Source organism: Trachurus japonicus, chromosome 17 (assembly GCF_045865225.1).
Source record: "Trachurus japonicus isolate A0001 chromosome 17, Traja_1.0".
Classification (NCBI taxonomy): domain Eukaryota; kingdom Metazoa; phylum Chordata; class Actinopteri; order Carangiformes; family Carangidae; genus Trachurus; species Trachurus japonicus.
In genome coordinates this window covers 19,499,423-19,522,953 of record NC_140923.1, presented here as the reverse complement: position 1 = coordinate 19,522,953, position 23,531 = coordinate 19,499,423, and the positions used below count along the sequence as shown (strand labels likewise).

The 23,531-nt window shown below is 40.5% G+C and overlaps 2 protein-coding genes across 3 annotated transcripts in view; one reads left to right on the top strand and one right to left on the bottom strand.

Moving 5' to 3' along the window:
• The window catches only part of tnn (tenascin N), a 33,364-nt gene extending 21,217 nt beyond the window's left edge, over nucleotides 1-12,147 (top strand). The window contains exons 10-20 of one of the 2 annotated variants that reach the window (XM_085804755.1): nucleotides 1,254-1,517; nucleotides 1,894-2,157; nucleotides 3,734-3,997; nucleotides 5,239-5,502; nucleotides 7,449-7,579; nucleotides 7,960-8,098; nucleotides 8,234-8,385; nucleotides 8,800-8,896; nucleotides 9,010-9,174; nucleotides 9,704-9,867; nucleotides 11,321-12,147. In XM_085804755.1, the coding sequence (XP_085660881.1) occupies nucleotides 1,254-1,517; nucleotides 1,894-2,157; nucleotides 3,734-3,997; nucleotides 5,239-5,502; nucleotides 7,449-7,579; nucleotides 7,960-8,098; nucleotides 8,234-8,385; nucleotides 8,800-8,896; nucleotides 9,010-9,174; nucleotides 9,704-9,867; nucleotides 11,321-11,470 (2,054 nt within the window). In that variant the 3' untranslated portion in view covers nucleotides 11,471-12,147. The remainder of the gene's footprint in view (nucleotides 1-1,253; nucleotides 1,518-1,893; nucleotides 2,158-3,733; nucleotides 3,998-5,238; nucleotides 5,503-7,448; nucleotides 7,580-7,959; nucleotides 8,099-8,233; nucleotides 8,386-8,799; nucleotides 8,897-9,009; nucleotides 9,175-9,703; nucleotides 9,868-11,320) is intronic. The other variant, XM_085804756.1, reaches the window with a different exon arrangement.
• A 6,480-nt stretch (nucleotides 12,148-18,627) lies between these two features.
• kiaa0040 (KIAA0040 ortholog) lies at nucleotides 18,628-19,495 on the bottom strand. The gene has a single exon (XM_085804078.1). It carries the CDS (start codon nucleotides 19,246-19,248, stop codon nucleotides 18,919-18,921), a length of 330 nt encoding a protein of 109 aa, XP_085660204.1. The 5' UTR covers nucleotides 19,249-19,495; the 3' UTR covers nucleotides 18,628-18,918.
• Between the last annotated feature and the right edge of the window lie 4,036 nt (nucleotides 19,496-23,531).

Below are 23,531 nucleotides of genomic sequence, written 5' to 3'. Positions count from 1 at the left end.
GGCATAACTGGTTTGAACACTGATTGGCAATTATCCAAATTGTTTTTAAAAATTCAAGTCCAAAGGTTTGAGGGCATTTACAAACTCAACAGTACATACAGTATATACCAACAGTAGAAAATGCTTTCCATATTTCCATAGATATAAAGTGTGTGTGCGTGCATCTTTTTTCTTTTTTTTTTACCACTTAAGGCTTCCATTATTTTTAGCCAAATGGGTAAAAATATATTACTGCTTTTAGTTGCTGTTTGCTATTAATAGCTAATAACGTTTTTCCATTTTTATATTATTATACGCTACTTTGAAACTTTTTTTTATCTTCCTGATTCATTTTCCCCCCTTTTCTTTTTCATGAGGAAAACAGACACATCAGTCCCAATAACCTGAGTCATATATCAAACAACAGGAGGCAAATATCTGAGGTGGCTTGAAACTCAATTTTCTAGCAGTGATGTTAGCAGCATAACATGTGTTTGTGTTCTTTGAGCAACACTGGAGGAGCAACCTAGACATATTCATTTCAATGAGGGAAAGATGCAATTGAGTTGTTTTTGTTGCACAATGGGTGTTGAACGTTTTCACAAGTGCTCATTACAATGCAGCTACAGCCTTACAGCACCATATAAATGTACTTATCTCTCGTCACTCTCCTGTTAGCTCTCCAGAAGTAAACAGAAAATGATGTATTCGGATAATAGCAGGAGCTAGGGAAAAAAGACAGTAAGATATCTGAGTGGATTTTCTGAGCTAAATCTGTGTCTTCATATAAGACAAAACATCAGTGGTGCAGATTTTCCCAACATTAATAATTCATAATCTCTCTGCAATCATGTAGTAGCTGTAGTTTGCATGTCTTTAAATTAACAACTCATAATGTAGTCGTAGTATCGCTGCTCACATAGAGTAGCATTGTGATAAGACGTCAAACTTGGATTTGAATTGGGGTGTTTTTTGTACGATTTAATATTGATATTTAATATTGAAACAGCTCTTATAAAATTGCTTAAATTTCATTTTCAAAAGTTCAAGCCATGAACGACAATTCAAGTAACTGAAGCTTTCATCAGGAGACCAAAACTATAAAACCCCTTGACTTAGTTTGACATCTTACACAGTGCCCCTCTGAGCAGGTTATGTGTAACAGGTAACTACACACTGCTCATTTGCATCAGTTTTCTGTAGTTTCTGTTATGTTTGCACTGAATGATGTGATGTCTTTGCATAGTTTATACTAACCATAACTCCCCATGCAGAGCTGGATGGCCCTACTAACGTCTTGGCCCATGATGAGACCGAGTCAAGCTTCATTGTGTCCTGGGATCACAGTCAGGCAGAAATCGATGGCTACGTCCTAACTTACAGCTCCTCCGAGGGCTCAAGTGAAGAACTCCCAGTGGGATCTGACCGCACTTCTTACAATATCACTGGCCTGAGGCCCGGGGTCCGCTACACTGTCAACATCTGGGCTGTCAAGGGGGCCAAAGCCAGCAGGAAGATCTCAACACAAGCTGAGACAGGTCTCAGATCTATGACTTTCTGTTCAAACCCAAAGCACTTTGTGTGTGACACTATATTAACCTGATATATTTCTTTGTCATATCAAATGATACACAGATGGGTGACAAATCAAAGGAAAACACTCTTTGTGTAGGTGTTGCCACCAGAAAAACAAATTCTGTCTATTGCTGCACAATTAGTGATATTAATGATGATTTCATATCTGGTGCTGAAAAAGGCCACAATAATAACTTACTTCATTTCCATGATGATCAAACAATTAGTGACCCACTGTGCCAACTACTTATTCATTCAGGTTTTTCAGTGAATTTGTCACCCATCTATATAATGTAGTTTGCATCAGGATTGACTACATCTACTAACATCTTCCTCTAGAACTGGATGCTCCTGCTAACCTCTTAGCTCGAGATGAAACAGAGACCAGCTTCAGCGTCTCATGGGATCCGGTCCAGGCAGACATTGATGGCTACATCCTAACCTACAGCTCCTCTGAGGGCTCCAGTGGAGAAATCCCGTTGGGGGCTGGCAGCACCTCTTACAGTCTGACCAGCCTCAGGCCGGGAGTCCTCTACACTGTTTACATCTGGGCCATCAAGGGGAACAAAGCCAGCAGGAAGATCTCAACACAAGCAGAGACAGGTGTCAAGCATCACTTTTCTTTTTTTTTTAAAACCAAATTACGTGGTTCATTATTACATCCATGTTTAATCCTTTAAATCTTCAAGTATCCTATAATTTTACAGTTTTTACAAAGGAACCAGGGAACTCCCTTGTTAACCCCAAAACAAGAAAATGTATTTTTCACACGGGAGACTAATCTCTTTGTCTGCTTAAAGCAGTTACTTGAAGGATCATGCCCTCCGTTCATCCATCTTCTTGCCAACTGCTTATTGGGGTCACAAGGAGCAAAGTGACCCAGAAGTCCTTTTCCCCAAACTTACTTACAAACTTACTTCTGTGCAGACCCACACTACCTCAGAGAAATAATCTCTCCAGCATGTCCTGGTACTACACTCCAGAAAAACATCCATTGGCTTCTTTGGTAGACCATTTGCTTCATACTTACTGTAGTTCTGCTTCATTCCTCATCTTTCATGTAGTTCCTCTACATTTCTTACTTGTGTATAAAATCTTACATCTGGATTCACACCTTATGGGATCTACCCTCTCAACTGGATTTTGGGAGAAAACTGTCACAGAAGAGGATAATGGAAGACCTTGAAGGACCAATTCTTCATTTTGTCGGTCATCTTGAATGCTGGTCTCCGCTAGCAGTCTCTTGCGTTCACAGCAACTCTCGTGCTCAAGCAACAGGCCCATGTAGCTGTTTGTGTAACAGAGATGAGACTTGAAGTTATTCTAGGCAGATACCACACACTATCAGCAGGATCAGAAGACCATATATTGGGTAATCCCTGCAACATCTAGACACACCAGCGTGCAATGTGAAACAGCTGTTGTTTTAGAGCTTCTCCTGAATATGATAAGAGTCCAGAGTCAATGAATCTGATTCCAAAAGAAATTCTGTGTCCTGACGAGAGCTCAACAATATTTAGCCAGAGCTACTTGGTTCCCCCAGCTGCAGGCCCGGTTCCTGGAAGGGGCTCCCCTGCTCCCAGATGTGTCGTCCACAACTCTGTACAGAGCTAGATGTTTCTATTAACCTTTTTGGCCCAAGGAAGTGAATCCATCATTAGTGTGTCTGTGTCATGAGACCAAATCCAGGCAGAGATGAATATAGCTTCTGATCTGATTAACACTACCTACAGAGAGCCCATTGGGAGCCCGATACTGCATTGATAGTGATCATTTTATGGTGAAAGATGTTTAGGTTATCATCTTTTTTCTTTGTTCTCTCGCAGTCGTGTTACTAATGTTTTGCCCCCTTGGAAATATAAGGTTCTGTTTGACATTTTTGTCAGAATTTATTTATTCACATACAGTATATTTATTCTGTGACAACCTATTAACATTATGGGCTTTGTTTTGTTTGCATTTTGGGACTCCTTATTTAGAAAGACAATTTCTAAAATTTTTCTCAAGTCAATCAATTGGAAACTGCTCATATTACTGAGAGATCCTTATAGCTCCAAGGAGACAATTTGTAGAAAATGCACACTGAGTTGTTTCATTTCCCTTTACAGAGAGAAATGAAAACACTACATCAGTTTGCATTATTAGTTTATTGACTACATCTACTAACATCTTCCTCTAGAACTGGATGCTCCTGCTAACCTCTTAGCTCGAGATGAAACAGAGACCAGCTTCAGCGTCTCATGGGACCCGGTCCAGGCAGACATTGATGGCTACATCCTAACCTACAGCTCCTCTGAGGGCTCCAGTGGAGAAATCCCGTTGGGGGCTGGCAGCACCTCTTACAGTCTGACCAGCCTCAGGCCGGGAGTCCTCTACACTGTTTACATCTGGGCCATCAAGGGGAACAAAGCCAGCAGGAAGATCTCAACACAAGCAGAAACAGGTGTCAACATATTTTTTGTTAAACCAAATTACATGATCATTACAGCCATGTTTAATCCTTTAAATCTTCAAATATCCTTTAATTACAGTCATTTAGGTGAGGTAACCAAGCAACTCCCTTGTAAACTAAAGTAAAGTAAAGTAGTTTTCCCACAGGAGACTTGACAGAATCTCCTCGTTTGCTTAAAGCAGTTTTCCGATGTACTGTATGTTTACCCTAAGTTAATCCATCTTCTTGCCCACTGCTTATTCGCTACACATGGAGTATGGTTACTCTTGACGACCAGCTGACATGATGTCTGCATTACTTCAGTCAATTCCTCTAAAATGTTATTGCTCTCATGCATTGCTTACTCTAACTTTTGTGTAAAATCCAACATCTGGATTCACACCTTATGGCTGCTACCAACTCTTCTGAATTGTGGAAGACGGCAGCAGAGGATAATTGAAGACCTATAGGGACCCGTTCTTCATTTTGTCAGCCATATTGAATGCTGGTTTCCACAAGTAGTTTCATGGGTTCCCACAGTCACAACTTCTCTTCACCCTCAAGCCACAGCCTCGTGTAGCTGCTTGTGTAACAGAGTTGAGACTCTAAATTATTCTAGGCCGAGATACCACACACTATCATCAAGATCACAAGACCTGATACTTTGGGTAATCCCTGCAACAACTAGACACACCAGCAAAACGTGCAAATGTGAAACAGCTGTCGTTTGTGAGCTCCTCCTGAATATGATAAGAGTCCAGAGTCAATGAATCTAATTCCAAAGCAAATGCCGTGTGCTGAGCTTGACAATATTTAGCCAGAGCTACTTGGTTCCCCCAGCAGCAGGCCCAGTTCCTGGAAGGGGCTCCCCTGCTCCCAGATGTGTCGTCCACAACTCTGTACAGAGCTAGATGTTTCTATTAACCTTTTTGGCTCAAGGAAGTGAATCCATCTTCAGTGTGTCAGAGGTGAATATAGCTTCTGATCTGATGAACACTACCTACAGTACAAAGACCCCTTAGGATCCTGATAGCCTACTGCCTGAGTCCTCTTCTTGATTTGATACTGATCATTTTATTTTGAAGGATGTTTAGGATATCATCATTTTTCTTCATTTACTCACAGTCATGTTACTAATATTCGTAGAAAATGCACACTGAGTTGTTTCATTTCCCTTTGCAGAGAGAAATGAAAACACTACATCAGTTTGCATTATTAGTTTATTAACTTCTTCCACTAACATCTTCCTGTAGAACTGGATGCTCCTGCTAACCTCTTAGCTCGAGATGAAACAGAGACCAGCTTCAGCATCTCATGGGATCCGGTCCAGGCAGACATTGATGGCTACATCCTAACCTACAGCTCCTCTGAGGGCTCTAGTGGAGAAATCCCACTCGGGTCTGACAGCACCTCTCACAGTCTGACTGGCCTGAGGCCTGCAGTTCTCTACAATGTCTACATCTGGGCTATCAAGGGGAACAAAGCCAGCAGGAAGATCTCAACACAAGCCGAGACAGGTTAATACACTACAACAGACAGGATTTCTAGCTGGTAACCTTGAAGATACCTTTTCTCTTGAAATATGAAATCCGAGCAGTTGATGAAAAACTGGCTGTCTCTGGGCCAAATATTGGACCCTCTGGTCTGTTAATGCTGAAATCAACCATTAATGAACACTGAAGTGGATTGTTGTTGTTGTTGTTTTAGGTTTTTACTTTATCTTGTGCAGCAGGGAATTGGTAGTGAAGACTAGGATGACAAGTCAAACAAAAGTAACAAAAAAAAGCCTTATTTTGGATTTCTTTGTGTCTTTAATAGCCTTTCTTCTACAGTAGGCACCAAAAGCTTTGCAGGGCCACAAGCACCACAGGTGTGGCATTGATTTAAAAAAAATAATGTGAACTTAGCACAGAGCTGCCTCTCAGTAACACACAGACTCAAACAGTTTACCACCCTATTAGTTTTAAAAATAGAAACCTTTGTCTGAGAATGGTGATAAATCAAGATCTACTATACAGTATAGGGCCGTAATTTGGGGGAGTATTGGTTCTACGGAGGCAGGAACAGGTCACTATCTCCGATCACTATCATTTGCAGATGCAGGAAAGTTATTTCTTTCCACATGATGAGGCAAGAATAACAGTAACTACAGCTGATAGGAAATCTCATTTAGAGAGGTCCCATGGGTGCTTGCATTGTGTTTGAGACTTGCTGAAGTTTTTCTTGTGTACGGCAGTTGGAGCTTCTGAAACTGTTTTACAAAAGATTTTCTCACTTTAGAAATCCCGGTACTTTTGATTTATACACACTAAATGGCAATCTATAATTTGTCATATCATATGGTGTTTGATTTATTCAACTACAATTTTACTTCAAAGCCAAAATTAGTTTACTCTTAACCACCAGGAATCAGCACAACTCCTACTCTGACAGGAAATGTTTCCCACAGGCCAGGCCAGGTCAGCGGGTAGACCTTGAACCTCAGTGTGGGGTAAAAATAGCAACAGCAGCACATGGTGGATGGGCGACAACAGGGGCGTCTTTGTGTGTACCAGATGATCTGTAAAATCACCTGGGAGCGCTAAGTGAAAGCTGGATCTTTTTCAATTAGGCGGCAAATGTCTGAGTTTTGGATTGTAAACTTGTCTCGTCGTAACTCATTAGGAACCATCATTGGCTACAGACCGGCTCAGCGCTGAGTTCAAATAGGAAAGCCATTGTGTCAGAAGGAATCACCAGGGATATATTAAAGTGTGTGTTATTACATTTGTGACTTTATTGGACCCAGTAACAAGCATCATTAATGTGTCAATTGTGTCCCACAGACCTTTTCTGCAGCATTGCCTCCCACTAATGGTGCTACTAAATTTGTTAATATTCACACTATTTTCCCAAATGACAATTTAATTACCAGAAAAGCTGTTTAATTCTTTCAGTGATAGTAAACCTGACAAGTGGAGAAACTCCTGAATGAAAACAGAGGGCAGGGTTTTTAGCAGATGAGCACTGAAAATATGACTCTTGTTTTCTCAAGCCACGGGAGGTTAAAGCTCCGACTGTTACAGCATCCGTGTTTGGGTCAAGCAAATTATTTCAGCATCTGTTTCAGTTCAAATCTCTTAAGCATTCAACCCAGTTTATCTGTGAAGCCAAATTGTAACTCCGCAGGTGGAAGGTATACTTGTCTCTGCTGTTGCGCTTAAGGTGAAAAGGGGCTGAAATGTTATACTGTCAAATGCATTAATATTGTGATATTTAGAGTGCATGAAACACTTGATTCTCGGGTTTATAAAATGTGAAAATAACAAAGAATATTAGAAGGAAAAACACAAATATTATGTGTATTCTGCTAAAAATCTTCTACTTACCCAACCCAGAGCTGATTTTTGTAAGACATTAATTTGTAAGAATGAATGAATGTTCTTTTGCTGCAATACACTTTTATTTATGTTCGTGCCCATAGAACTTGATGGCCCCAAGGACCTGAAGGCTGCAGATGTAAAACTGGACTCTGTTTCTCTGACCTGGATTCCTCCTCTGGCTGACATCGAGGGTTACATCCTCACCTACAGAGATGAGGATGGTAACATGCAGGTACTGAGCCATGAGGTTTACACACACACACACATGCACCCACGCACACAGTAGACAATAGACAGCACTGGGATTTAGGGCCTGTCTTTACCTTAACACGCATGCAAATTAAGTTACTTTCTTCATTGTTTGAAAAAGGCTGAGGCTCAGCTCTGTAGAACGCTGACCTCTTGTGGCTAGAAATAAATTAATCACCTGGAAGTAATGTTCACATGGCACATTGCTGATCTTTTCCTTCATACTTTAATGTTTTAAGGAGCTCATTTCACACCTTGATCTTCAGGAGCTTCAGACACAACTATACGTTGTATGAGACTGCCTCTGCTTTACACTGAGTGCCCTGCAAGAGTCATTTGTGTTGCTTTGTGTGTTGTGGCCAGGCTGTTGAACAGCAGCTTGGAGCCGGTGAGAGCAGCTTTGCCTTATCTGGCCTGGAGACGGGGAAGAGCTACATAGTCACCATCATCGCCTACAGGGGCAGCAAGAGGAGCAAGATGGTGGAGACCATCTTTAGAACAGGTCTGTGCAGTTTACCTCAGATTAGTAGCCGCTCGTACACCACGCATAACACATGTGTTGCTCTTTCCTACCTGGATATGTTATTGTCTTTACTATTTGAAGTTCTTAATGTTCATATTATATCCTCTTCTCTAGTTGGCCTCATGTATCCCTTCCCCATGGACTGTCTTCAGATCATGAAGAATGGCAATAGTCAGAGCGGCATCTACACCATCTATATCAACAGCGACAGCTCCAAACCTATTGAGGTCTACTGCGACATGGACACTGATGGCGGCGGCTGGGTGGTATGTCCTATTGATAAACTAAATTAAACTAAATAAAGTACCAGTATCATGATATTTAAAAATATGTTTCATATAATCACTAAGGGAAGAAATTTTACCTGCAAATATTATTGTAGCATCTCACAATTTTTTACCCATTAGTGTCATGTAATTCATCTTGTGAAGAGCTTCAAAACTTGTGAAAACAGATGAATAACATTCATGAGAAATGAAAAATTATCCTGTCGATGTTGAGTTGCTTGACTACACAACATCTTGGTTTCTCCTGCTTCTGTTTTTTTCATTCATACTGCATTTCATTCAGTCTCATTTTTTGAGTTGCTGCCACTCTCATTTAGCGATTGGAACGGTAAACAAAAGCGAATGCAAATTGTCTGAAATGTTTTGTGAAACAACACTCCTTGTTGCTCTCAGATGCTCCAGCGCCGTACCACTGGCAAGCTGGACTTCATGAAACGCTGGAGACAATACATAGCAGGTTTTGGCGACATGACAGACGAGTTCTTTATTGGTGAGCATGCAAATGATCTTGGGAGTCCTTTACAGACACTGAAACATGCGTTTATGAATAGAAATGGAGTTTTTCTTCTCCCCTTCACATTCTCTGTTTTTCTGCTCCTTCAGGCATGGATAAGATATATGAGCTCACCAACACTCCTACTCAATATGAGTTGCGGTTTGACTTGGGCCTGGGCTCAGAGAGAGCCTACGCTGTATATGACAACTTCCAGATTGCTCCAGTGAGGCAGAAGTTCAAACTCACTATTGGCAAATACAGTGGGACAGCAGGTGGGTCTTTTGATCTCCAAGTCTTATCCAATTTACAGCCAGTATGAAAGATTTAGACGGAGCAGACAACATGTGCCGCTTTCAGGGTTTTTATTTTCTCCCTGACACTTTACTCAAATAGGAGTCATAGAGAAGAAGAGAGGGCAGAGACAGCAAGGAAACAGACAGGAGAGGGAATAAAGGGGTTTGAAGCTCAAGGCATCCCACCTGTCATATCGTGGGCTGCTGGAAAAGCAAATACAGTACACACCTTCAGTAGGTGGGATATTTGATTTAGAGACTTATATTCACTCAGCAGTAGACAGTAGCTATATAGGGACATTGGTATCTGACAGATAAGAATGCACAGTGAGTGTGAGACACTGTGTCTACATACACACAGTGTGCTGAAACAGCATACAGTACACTGTTTACTTCTCTGTTTTGTGAGTAGAGGCCTTTGGAACTGCATCAACTCTGTTCCGTTGAGTTTTTTTGGATATGTCAACCGTGCTAATTAATATTGCTGATTGTTATTGATGATCCCCAGGCGATGCCATGACCTACCACCAGGGCCGACCATGGACAACTATTGACAACGACAACGACATCGCTCTGGGAAACTGTGCCCTGACCCACCGTGGCGCCTGGTGGTACAAAAACTGTCACCTGGCCAACCTGAACGGCAAATGGGGAGACAACAGACACAGTATGGTGAGTGAGCCGGGAGGCAGCTCTGCTCTGCGTTGCATAAGCTGCACTTTGTCGGATCGTACATTGCAAAATGTAATTTTCTATCATGAGGTGCAATAATCCAGACAGCATGAACAAAGAGTTGATAAATAAATAAGTAAATAAAACAGGCAACCAGCAGAGCAGGACATCTACTGATTACAAGGTTGGGGGTTTGATCGCAGGGTTTTCCCGCCCACATTATGTCCTTGAGCGAAACACTGAATATACATTACAGTGCATTAAATCACACTGACATCAGTGCTCTGATAACAGGTCTTGATAGTTTAACTCCCAAGGACGGTTATAGACATTAACTCAGTTTTCTGGTGTAGTGTGCCCTCATGCCAATAGGTGGCAGTGATGATACAATTCTGTGACACGTTTATATTAACCAGTTACCAGTTAATCTGTCTTTGTATCTTGAAAATGAGGCTGTCAGACATCATGTCCTCACTCCTATTCCTATTAAATTATTTAATTTTCCAATGTTGTATGATTTCAAGTGACTTAATTATAGCAAGATACACAGCGGACTTCTTGTCCAAACAATATTCATCTTCCCTTGACATGAATAATAATGTGTAAGTGTAAAGTGGATCTTAAAACTGTTTTACTATCGGCGTTTGCCATTCTGGATCAGGACAAAATGACTGTAAATATCTGCTATCTCATAGAAATAAATGGAATTAGTAGTTACACACAACACTGCTCACAACAAACTATTTTTCTTGTCAGGATTGACACCTGCAAAAAAAAAAAAAAAAAGATTTACAACAAACACAGCTGGCCATCAAGATAAAGAAAATGTGTTGTTTTTGTTTGGGATCCATTCTCAACATCCACACAAAGAGACGACATGAGCACTGACCAAGAGGCTGCTCCCTGGTCAGCAATCAAAGACAACTCCACCGCAGCCCACTTCTAGTTATTTTGTTTTGGATTGTTGAGGTGAGGCAGAAATGGCCTGAATCCATCAGCAGTGATAAGAAAACACATTTCTCACACCAGCTATAAACCATAAGTGTTTTTACCAGGCCAATGGGGTAACAACAATAGTTATTATGTCTAAGGGAGACTGATAGTGAAGGAAATGCCCGGGGATTTCTCTGCTCTTGTCGAGATTTCATCCATAATATTGCCACTGCAAATGTCTCCTGCATTGTCTGTTGGTGAAATGCAATAACAGTCAAAACAAGTTTGTAGTCACATGAAATGAAGCCAGAGGCTGGTATTTATTAGTGTTTGTCATTCTGCCTGTCCATCATGCCGCCTGTCTGCTCTCTGACTTCACATGTCTCTGCGTTCTGTTTCTCCTATTTCATCACAACGTGCCCTTCCAACAATCCTCCCTCCCTCCCTCCCTCTCCCCTCTATGCCTCTCCTGTCCCTCATTCTGATCTCGTTCTCTTTCAATCTGCTGTCCTGCTGACAGGGAGTGAATTGGGAGCCGTGGAAGGGCCACCTGATGTCCCTCGACTTCACTGAGATGAAGATCCGACCTTTGGGAGCCTTGTCCAGCAGGAAGAGGCGGTCGTTGTTGGCCAGAGAGAAGAGCAGAAAAGCAAACCTCCAAAAGAAATAGAGGAGGAGCACCTATTGCGACAACAGCCGTCTTCAGCCATGTTAACTGCCGTCACACTAGACTGGGATTTATCTCCTCATATTAGTGTAGCTTAGACGACCTGTCTTGGTGCTCTGACCACACAGGAAGTCTCACTGGTCTACATGCCTCTGTGTGTCTCACACTTGGACAATATGTACACTCTTTTTGGGAGGGAGGCAAAGACAGAAAAGCTCATATACAACAGTAACTTATTGTTTGTTTACCTACAGTGAGATTCATCCAAAAAAAAATCCTAGGTTTAGTGTGATTGTGGAAAATTAGCAAATTCCAAACTGCCTTTGAGTTGTTTTGTGTGAACTGAAGTTGAACATTAATGGGTTTAGTAGATCAGTCATAGCGTATTTGTAATTTGAAAAACTCCTGTTTCACTGATTCTGGTTCAAACTCCAATTACAAATCAGGGAACAGTAGATTTAAGTAAAAATTGGAAACCAAGAAATTGAGTTTTTCTCCAATTACTATTTTCATTTTTAAGTTTGTTTTTGTTGTTGTCTTAACCTGAGGACAGCAGCCCAGGTTATTTGTATTATATTTGTTCATTTCATGTTGTATGAAGAATTTGAGTAGCAACTTTCTGATTCCCTGTGTATAGTAGTATTGTCATAATAACATGAATGTTTAAAAAAAAAAAAAGAGTAGAAAAAAGTTGTAAAAGTGGTTTGTGTGTTTTGTTTTAGAGCAGGTACCAGCAATTAGAGCCTTGAGTTTATTGATTATGAAGCTGGCTGACTGTGACACATTACACTGCCACTGTGCCTCAAAAACTGTCACATCACATTAGCTCGTGTTGGACAAGCCAGTGAATAATAGTGAATGGCTGTCAGGAATAGCCACATTGCTCCTGTTTTACATTCATAAGACTGGGACAGTGCATATCAATCACTGCGATGTGCCCATATCAAACGTCAATAACAATGAAGTTTGTTTGCCCCGTCTTCAGGCTCTTAATGACTAAAGTCTTGTTTCCAATCGGGAAAGCTGACAAAGATCATTAATACTGGTTTGAATCTGGCTTTATTACTTAATTACATTTCTTCACACTTTCATCACAAACTCTGTTGGTTCACGTGACAAGGACGAAGCGCATCAATCAACCTGCTAATCTGCCAGAACTGATTCACAGTCCCTGTCGCTCATACATTAGCATTGCCTTCACTTATTTTAAGCCCTCCTGAGGTTTATGTAAGCTGATGCTCAAAAAAAGCTTTTCAAGGACTGGACCTTCACTAAGAATTAAGAAACCTGTATGTGATTTTATTATTTTTTTATATTGTCAAACTGACATTATAGCTGCTCGTTAATAACCATGCCACGCATTAACTCAAAATAAAATAAATCAAGTTTTTGTTACATGAAGACACTGTCATTTTCCTTAAAGAAGTAATAATTACCAAGGAAGTAGCTCTGTCTCTTTTGCTCCACAGATTTTGAAGAGCTGGTGGATCGAAGACCGGACGTCTCATCTCAGATATAATAACATCTTTCTTCTCTACTACTGCAGTGCTTTCATCTCACCTTTAATTTTCACATTTCACATTTAGTCTAATCCAGGGTCAACTGTCAACAGCATCACAATGATCATAAAATGATGGAAGTTGCTCATTTTACAGTGTTGAATTGTTATGAAACTGACATCTTACAGTAAAACTTACGCATGATGCATGGTGAGGTTGATGAATACATGAGTGCTGAAACACTCCTCAGATGATTTTCTCTACAGGGTGTTTCCCATTTTACTAAACATTTATCATACTAATGACTGTTTGCCTTCTGATCCCTGGACAGTTTCCTAATTCTGTATCATATAACCTGTAACAGCAACAGCTCACCGTCTGTCTGGGCAGGAACCCTTATACACCTATAAGTACAGGAAGGATAAACAGCAAAATTACACCATTTAAACACAAATAAGATACTGAGAGGAAATGCACCACTTCAGGAAAGTCCTTCCTAGCCCAAAGGCCAAATGAAAAAGTAGAAAGAGACTATTTTTGAGTGTTTATTCATCCAAATCAAATAAGTGTGTGAGAAGCCAGCTGCCTAAAATTTGGCAGCAAATATTTCCAGCATAGCATTTCATTTCAACTTTGAAATGAAATGTCTCACAAAAGCTCATTGATGCGAAAGGCCTTTTCAACCACAGTGATTGCAAATTACTTTAAGGAGATTGGTTCCTGCCATTGCTCTGTGAGGCAAGTGGTTTGCTTAGTGCCAGGATAAACAGAGAGGGGAAAAAGCAGTTTGCCCTCTCTCTGCCTCTCTTTCTCTTTCTCCCCCTCTCTCCCCTATGCGTACATATACAGTATACAGTACAGGATAAGCTTTCTGACACACAGATATGTCAGCCGGTACCTCTTGGGTTGACACTTGAGTTGGTGCGTGATGTACTTTTTCCATGACAGAACTCAGTAATGTGGCAACAAGGGAGTGTTTGTTTTAAGGGGTGGAGTGTGCGCAGTTCATGGAAAAATAGAAGTGGTGACCAGAGAGGAGGGAAGAGAAGAAGAGGACCACCTCACCCTAAGTTCATGGTACAGTATGAATCCCTTTAACTACACATAGAAAGAACATTATAACAACACAATTTCTTAACCAGGCATCCAGGGAGTCGGTGGAAGATTGTTGAGATGAAAATGTGTATATATTGATTTTTGTTTGTTTTCTCTTTTTCTTTGTTGGCCTTTGTTTGGCAGGAGGAGCAGACAGGAAACAACAGGAGATGGAGAGTGGGCATGATGGGCAACAAAAGGCCCCCAGCAGGAATCAAAGCAGGGATGTTGTTGTTATGTGGTTGGCCATGCATGTTACCTATTTATCTGTCCATATGGATATTTGCATGAGTAATAATCCTCCTGTGTCTGTTGGGCATTCTGGCAGCGCCATGCCTCTGTCACATCTCAATTTAAATCCACAGTTTCATTATTCAATGTGCAATTTCCTGTTTATCTTCAGCCCACCTCTGCAGTCACATTCTGTATTGTGTTGTGTTAATTTTCCGTACAGGCTGCATATTTACTTGCTGGTAAGCGCAGTACTATCAGGAAAGTACCAAGAAACACAGATGACCAGTTTATATTGCAGATGTATTTAACAGGCTGCAGTGATATGAATGTGGCTGTTGCTGGGGATACTGGTAATGGGATATGTCAGCTGAGCTACAGGCAGATAGACTCTCACAAATACTTGAGAACCACAGAGCTAAAGTGTGAATTTACTGTCATCACATTGATTGTTGCTTACCATTTATCCCACCTTGGCCAAACACATCAGTGATAAAAAAGAAAAAAGAAAAAGAAGATTTAGGGGAGTTGGATACACCTCCTGATCACTTAATACAAGATGCCTCCTTTGTCTCTTCTCCTTACATGCAGAAGTGAGTGTAAGATCATTCTCAAAGAGTCCCCAGGAATGGGAATAAACAAACATGTTTACATGCTTTAGGTTATGTCAGAGCTGTGACAACCCTGAAAAAAGCGCAGGTTAAAAATCATGATCCGTGAGACAGAACAAATTTCCCAAAGTACATATCTGAGCGTTAATAATGTCAAAGATGAATTGCTCCTGAAGCCAAACTGATTACTTGCATCAAAGATTGCTCTGCTACGGCCATCAAAATGATGATGGAAATTACATGTTCATGAGGATCACTGGAGGCGAAAGTGCTTATTAATTACTCCAGCTTTGCAGCCTTCAAGTTTGTTTATGTACACAGCTTTTACCTTTTTAAAGCCTCTTCCACCTCTTTTATTTACTTATTTTCATAGTTAATCCCTGTGCATAAGTAATATGAAATGTAGACGCTCAGAATCTTTGCACAGCAGCTATTACACTGTACTGTATGTGAATGCACTAATGCAACACTTTGCTGGTTGTTTTCCTTCGTATTCCACAGTCAGTTACAGTTTGTGTGGTCTCAGTATGAATAATGTGTCAGCAACTGAGTGAGAAAATGATCACAGGCGTTGTTCCCATTCAGGTTGCTCTATAGCAGCCACTTTGAATGAAGAGGCCTATGCAATATATGACATATGCACACGTACGTCAAAACACTGTTTAGTTTAATTTAAATTAAACACAGCAAGATGGGATTCCACAAAAATAGAAAAATACTTTATTTCTCTCCCTGTCATCTTCCAATTGTACTCTCCTTTATCATTGTTTCTCTATATGTCAGGATAAATTATGCATGCAGAGCTACCAACAAAGCCCAGCCAGGCACATAATTAAAAAAAAGGAATAACCTCAGCACTTTTCAACTGTGGAACAACAAAAACATGTCCTAAATATACAATGTCATGCATAATTGGATGGGATCAAAAAAAGTGATGCTATTGAATAGAAAACTACCCAGGACGGCAGATTTGCTGTTCAAACAGCAGAAAAATCCTCCAACCTCTGCTCCCTCTGATCACAGCAAACTGACAAAGGGTAAAATAATTATACATACTGTATATAAATACATACAGTATGTATGTATGTATATATATGTGTATTATTGCCTACCTTTTGACTCCTGTAACTGATATTATATTATTATACTAGTGAGGGACGTCAAAACATAATAACACATCACAAATACTGCCTAGAGGTGTTGAAAATCGTGAATGGTGTGGAACATGTTAACAGAAAACAATGTGAAATCATTAATGCAAATAGCAGTTCATCATAATACACATAAAACACCCACAATAATGTATGAGAGCTGTGAGATGTGTGATAATAAGGATCAGTAGCTCATGGCCAGCTGGCAACTGCAGGAGGCAACTGAGATGGAATGAATTAAAAAATTATTAGCATTCATGTGTGAATTATTGAACGTATTTAGTCGAAACAGAAAACAGTAATTTTCTTGCCTGGGTGAAACCACAGCAGAATACTGAAAGTGTGAGATTCTGCTACACAGTGAGGGACAAAACTCAACGAGGTGTTATTTCAAAGCTTCATACTGAACTTAAACTCAATGATCCGTTTGGTTTTAGATCTTTCAGCATCAGACTCCCTGCTGCGGCTTCCTGCTGCAGCGTCTCAGTCTAGAAAGCCGGATTAATCTTCTGAATCTCCTCCCAACGCTCACAGATATGTACATGTTTTCCGTAGTTAAGAGAGATGGTTTAACGTTCAGGGAAATATGGTTGTGCGCTGTTTTTCTAAGAAATAGATGAGAAGATTGATATCACTCTCATGTCTATGAGCATTATTTTATGTCAAACTATTCCTAATAGTAAATCTCTTTAACTATGTCACTTTATCTGCTGCAACAGTAGATAACCATGAGAAGAAACTCTGTAGACTGACTGTAAACCTCTCTGTGACGAATACAAACCACATGACAGTTTGTCTGGTCTTTCTTAGGAAACCTTTCAGTCTGGGCGGTAACACTGATTAGTCATCATGTATTGCTGCATGCTGATTTTTTTTTCTTTGCAGGGCAAGCTTTCAAATTAAACCCAACATGTACAGTTTCTCTCTATGAACTTGAAGCAGAGGAAACAAACCCCACTTCCCACATGGGAATGTATCTGTCTGAGCAGTAATGAAATGAGTGGAGCCTGTTTTCCCAGCAGCACTTGAGCAAGAAGATCAACTTAGTGCCAGTGTAAACTAATGCATAAAGATGATGATACTGCTGAGACGCGTCTGCTTAATTGGGCTTTGAGATGTCATACACTTAAAAAATAAAATGAACCTCCGGGCGCAATCCAGTCAAAGCCCAAATCATTTGATTATTTCAGGGTTTCTTCTCTTCTTCAATATTTTAAGAAATATGTTCAGTTAAATTTGCTTTGAATGCTAAATTCATTCTTTTTTTTTTACCACATAACTTTGAGGTATATTCACATGCATAATTGAAGAGTTTGACTTACAGATGGAATAAATTACCATTGTGTTTGTTTCTTAGCTGAATGAAATTATAATTCTGCTGTGTTGTAAAATGTTATTAATGCAAATAATATCATGGGCCGGTATTTATCAAACCTCTAAGAATTACACTCGACAATGTTCAACAGAGACGATTTCTTCTTAAGCAGCTTCCTCCTCTAAACCTAACCTTTATGATGATCAGACCATTAACAACAATAACCAATGCAACAAATAAAACAACAGTACAATCATTTAGAATCTTTTTCATTCTTTTGTATGTTTTTCTATAGAGACATAGATTTTAAATTTTAATTTTTGTTAATAGAAAACAATGGAAACTGGAGCAGGAAACAAATTATGTGCTTGTGTTATACATCAGAGAAATCATATGTATAATTTAGTATCTCAACGACAAGTGCACACTATAAATATGCATAGACAACAATAACTGCAAGCTTAATTTGCGTTGTTTGCTCTCGATAAACACATAAAATATAAACATGAAAAGAGGTGTAACAGTCTATTAAATGCTATTCAATCAAATGCCAAGTACAGTAGGTTACACAACCTCTGGAGCTCCCTTTTAATGAAGTGGTTTTAATTTATTTTTAGTAGAGATGTGACAAACTTTCGATAGTTATCTTTCACCTTAGTCTCAATTGTAAATAAATACTGGCCCAGAAAAAAAAATGCTGATTTTGAGCTAGACAAAGCTGTTTTCAGAGTTGAAAAATCTGACAATCAATTTGGGTGTCACAGATTCTAGTTTTAGTTTTGCTTTTCGGTGGTTTTTACTCTCACCCTCTGATTATGAATCGTGCCTGTAAGGCTGGTTTGACCTGAATACTGGAAGCTTTTCGAAAACCAAAAAACAGAAGTGTCTCTCCTGTGATCTAAAATTGTATCAAATAAAGCAAGAACGAGAAATCAAAACAGAAGAAGTTTAGTTATCTCCAATGGGTTTAACCTTTTGGAAATCAGTGCCTTTTCCCATGAAAGTGAGAGTGAATCTCACCACTTTGCACTGCAGCCTGAATGTGAGTAGGCAGTAATACAGCCATCTGAACACTGGGCAGACATTAAATTGGCTCTCTCTCCCAAATACAGATGCAATGAATTTCACATGGGAGCTCTAAGAACAAAGTGCTCTCTATAATACTGTACTTCTCTCAGTTTCACACATACACACACTGACCCACTCACATACACATTTGACACAGGTAGACATATAGTACTGTATATATTCTCCTGTCTGGATATTTCTTGCTTTATGTACAGCGAAACAAAAACTCACACCAAAAGCTGTAAACAATGTAATCAAATCTCCACACGTGACAACACAAGAATAAAAACTGACAATAATCTGTACACTTTACACAACTGAACCAAATCTGTGCCCATTGCAACGCAAAGTCCTGAAGCAATGTCTTCCTCCTCCCTCCTCGGAGTTGAAGATAGTTTGAGTTTTGCACCATTAAGGCGCTCGATCAGTTCCACGCCACCAACTGTTCCAGGATCAGTAATCCCAAAATAAAAACGCACTCCTAGTCCATAGCCAGGGCGACCCTGTCAGGCGTCATCGGCCCCGTCTTGACAGAGATCCACAAGTCTTCGGTATTGGCCGAGCTCTTTTTCTTCTTTGTCTCCGACCTTGTGGTTTCCATGGTGTCTCTGCAGCAGCAACAGCAGCTGTTGGCATGACGACAGCAGCAGCAGTGGCAGCACACCACCAGAGTGGTGAGGAGGACCAGCAGGGGCAGAGTCAGGAGGACCACCAGACAGGCGGTGTTGTACACCCCCTGGTTGTGTTTCTCTGTAGCAAAGCTCCAGATCTGGTTGAGAAAATCCTGGATGCTGTCAGTTTTCCCATCCATGGCTTTGGGACAGGCAGCGGTGACTCCTTTTTAATTTGGTTGGTGTGTGGCAGTTGTTAAAGTTTTTAATAAATCCTTCAGAGAATTGTGAAGTTTACGGGGCAGTGAATGTGCTGCTGGAGACACCAAAAATAATTAAGATGAGATTTTAATTGGAGTTGAAAAGATCTTTTTATGTGATCTGACTCCAATTTTAAAGTTTTAAAGTTTTACTCTCAGTGTCTAACAAAAAACTTTCACCAATCCAGCAGCCGTCAAGTCAAATAGCTCTTGTGCCTTGACACTGAACTTTCATGTGCTTCTCTTCTGTTCCTGCAGATCTGCGTTCAGATAGTCATCCTGAGACAGAGTACTTGTCTAAACCCTCAGGCCTGTGTTGTTTACACTGGAAGCTGGATTCGTAGACGCGCCAGAGCATTTTTTTTTTTTAAACAAATACGAAAGACCAAAAGCTCTCTTGTTTATAAGAAGGTTTTCTTTTGAAATGTCTCAGTTGTGAAGATTGTGATCCTCAGGGAAAAGCCCAAATCTGCCCTCAAGCCAGGTTTGTTTATGCCATTTGACATTCCACTTATTGTCCTCTTGCACTTTGTCCTCCTGGGTCGCCTCTCGTCCTCCTGCTCTATGGCTTTAGTTTAATCCACTTGCAAAGAGGTGGCTCATTCTGGGTGTGTCTGTGGAATATATAACAAAAAGAAAAAGTGAATATGGACAGAAATTCAGCTTCCAGCAGACAGATTATCTTCAGCCTTCCCCCTTCCCTTCCCTGCATTCAATCCATCCATCTTTCTGTCTTTATCATCTCTTCCTCCCCACCCCACCCGGTCCCTCTTGTCATTGTCAGCCTCAGATTTCTGCAGCTCTCCCCTCATTAATACTGCAGAGGAGTCATCCAGGATACAGGGCAGATCTCTCTAGGAGTCCCACTGTGGAAGACGGGGGCATCGAGAAGGAGAGGAAAAAAGAGAAAAACGAGGGAGGGAGACCGTGTCTGGGGGAAGGAGAGACACAGACAGAGGTAACCAATCTTTCTAAGAGTCCCGCTGAGACAGAGAGTGTGACAGAGTGTCAGAGAGAAGGGAGAGAGGTAGGCCAGGGAGAGACCCTCTGAAGGAGGTTCATCTGCATATACCCAGTTAATGGTTCCCACCGGAGGAGATAACCGGGAGCTGCTATACGTATTCATATAAATACATACTATATGAGTGACTGATTATTTCCTCTGGCCTTGGATGAGATCCTCTCTTAACATCTTAGATGAAGAAGAAAACACATTAGGTGAGACTCTTCACTTGGTGAATTAGATCTGCAAAGGCCCAGTCATTGTCCCTCTTTACTTTAATAGTATAGACTGTTTGGTTAAGTCTAAGGCCTTGGGGTGAAATCTTTATTTAAATGGTAGTAAGCAGCTATAGTTACAGACTTAAACACTTTGACTCAAGTGTGTCTTTTTGAGTCTCTAAAGCTTGATACTGCAGAGCTTCTTTATATTCTAGTTGCAGGAGCAAGAGAATAAAAAATTCAGTCTCACATTTGGCTTCTTCTTTTGGCAGAGAAGAGTGAGGAAGATGCACCTGCAAGGGTTGAGCAAATATATTTGGCATGGCTGTCACTGTGTGTTGCGCTTCATGTGTGAAATTGGTTTACCCGCAAACAGTCCGCTAACTTCCCCCCTGTTCGGCTCCTCAACAGGAAGCCGGGCGCTTAAAGGTAAGTACCAACCTGAAACGTCAAAGTTCAGAAAGAGCTGTCTCATCTCCAAAAAAAAAAAAGAGCCGATCTAAAATACATCACATTTGAGCCGTGCTTATTTTCATGTTAAAGCATGAGCACATGTACAGCTGTGTATTCTTATCGTGGTGGGCCTCGAAACAAAATGTTGACTGACTGCTCGCCACTTGACCTTTTTTTAATCCATATAGGCGAAACATGTGGTTCCCAGTCTAGAGCAGGGGGTCACAAGATTAAGCTGTGAGGTCAGAAGAAGAAGATAGTATAATAATAATAATAATAATAATAATAATAAAACAATTTCTGCTGCTTAAAATTCTCTCAAATGTTTCTCTTTTTGTAAAGCATGTTTTTGCTTCTTCAGCTGTCTGAAAAAAACATTTGCTCTGAGTCCATGCTACAATCTATACACACACACACACACACACAGTTTATACTAACTCTAAATAATGCAGCTCATATGCTACAAAGCAAAACTGTTTTTTTTTTGCTCTCTGCACTTAAAAGTTTGCAGAGTTGAGTTAAAAAAAAAAAAATTACATGAAGCCTGTGACTTTATAACCTCACTCAAAGGAAGCAGAGAAAAACATCACGTAGGCCTAATGTGTGAAGTGTCTTCTTGTTGCAACCTCTTCTGCAATATTAGCACCTGAATGAAGAATTAGCGGCTGATGCACCAAACCCAGTCACGATAGTAAGACGATAATAAGTAGCCTAAGTAAGCGATATTTTTGTGTCTTAAATAGTTATATCATCCGACGGCAATCACTTACATAGAGTGTTTGGTCTGAAACACGGGTCTGTCAGTCACTCTGCTCTGCTGTAAGCCGAGGAGAAAAGTTTCCTTGTATCTAGAGCACTGGAAAAGACAGTACGACACCTCCATTGACTGCCGTGGTAAGGGTTTTGCGCCCCTAGTGGCAGGATGTGGGTATTGCAAAAGCGCCCAGAAAACTCATTCACTCCAATGTATGTTTGTTGCCCACTTGCTTGTAAATTGATGAAAACGGCCGTGTTTTTGTTTTTAGGTGTCTTGGTCATATCAAATTATACTTATAATTTGTTTATTACAAAATGTAGATTGAAACATTAATGTAGATAACTGTTTTTTTTTGTTTTTTGTTTTTTACTCGCCTATGTGTTAATATTTATCTGTAAAGGATCCTCAATGATGCTATTAACGTGGGTGATCTATAAATGTCCTTAAATTATTGAAAATACCACACTTGCTCATTCACCAACAATGCAGAGTTGTCAGTTCTTGGGCGCTTTTGCAATACCCACATTCCTCCACCAGGAGGCGCTTCCATTGGACCAATGCGTGTCGTTACTCTCTTTTCCAGTGCTTTACTTGTATCCTACAAGTTTTATCCAATGAGGAGAGAGAACGGCATGAAGGGCTGTGTGTGCAGCCAAGGGATGCGCGTGAATGTGGTGACGTAGCGACGAGGACCAATAGATCCATGACGAGGGCGGGGGCTGCTAACTCCATCGGCTGACAAGAAGTTATGGTGCGTTCAAGGCAACCTGTAACTCGTGTTTTTCCGACCTGTGAAGTCGTACCAGTTCGATCTGGTACGAGTTCACGGGTCGGAAAAACACGAGTGGCCGTTATAGTGACTTTCACAGGCAACAGGTCGGAAAAACACGAGTTACGGGTTGCCTGGAACGCTACAAAGTCGTAAGTCGTGACTTGAAGCTGTAACTTACGGTTTCAAAAGCCTGCCTGGAACGCAGCATTAGCCCAAACGACCGGATCGCTTACTTCTGCTTTAATTCATGTTTTCTTTGCAGATTTTCTGCAAACTCTGTTAGTATTCGCCTCTCATTTGGAGTGAGACGTCACTATAGAAAGCACATGTTGTTGGGAGCCACAGCAACTCTGTTAACATTATTCTTGATTATTTTCTCTGCTGTATGTACATGTTGCCGTGATGAGCTTGGCTGAGCTACATCACCCTCGAGTACACTCTGAACTCCCTCACATTATGAAAACACTGTCAACACAACAGAACAGACTCACTGAACAATAAGTCTGTTGAAAAGAGACAAAGACCAGCACAGAGGTGTGAACTAACTATATATAATAGATGACTCACAGTGTATGAGTGGTACAGCCTTAGAATGGAAAAGGTAAGTCACTATATACCGTAAGTGTTAAGATAATAATAGTCTCTGGACAGGAACAATAAGATCACTGTGAGTTATTTGTAAACATGAGTAATCTTCAGTGTTCACACACTAACTGATACTGTAGGAAGTGTAAAAAAAAAAAAAGTAGTTTACTTTATAATCTCATTCTGTCTTATCTGTGTCTTTTCTAAATGCTCAAACACACAGGTCAGTCACCTCATTCACCTTAGGTGGATTCACAGTTCGTTGTTCTAATGCTTCTTGAGGTAAACATGGAGGTCGGCAGTTTTATTGAAGTCTAGCAGGCCGTCTCCAGTATTATGAAAGCAAGTGAGGAGGTTCACACTTCAGCTGTTGATGGTGCATGACTGCACTGTGGTTAGTTTGTGATTTTGCAAAAGTGCAAGACAGAAGATCTA

Coding starts and splice junctions, on each gene's coding strand:
- kiaa0040 (XM_085804078.1), bottom strand. CDS start 19,248: ATGGATGGGAAAACTGACAGCATCCAGGATTTTCTCAACCAGATCTGG.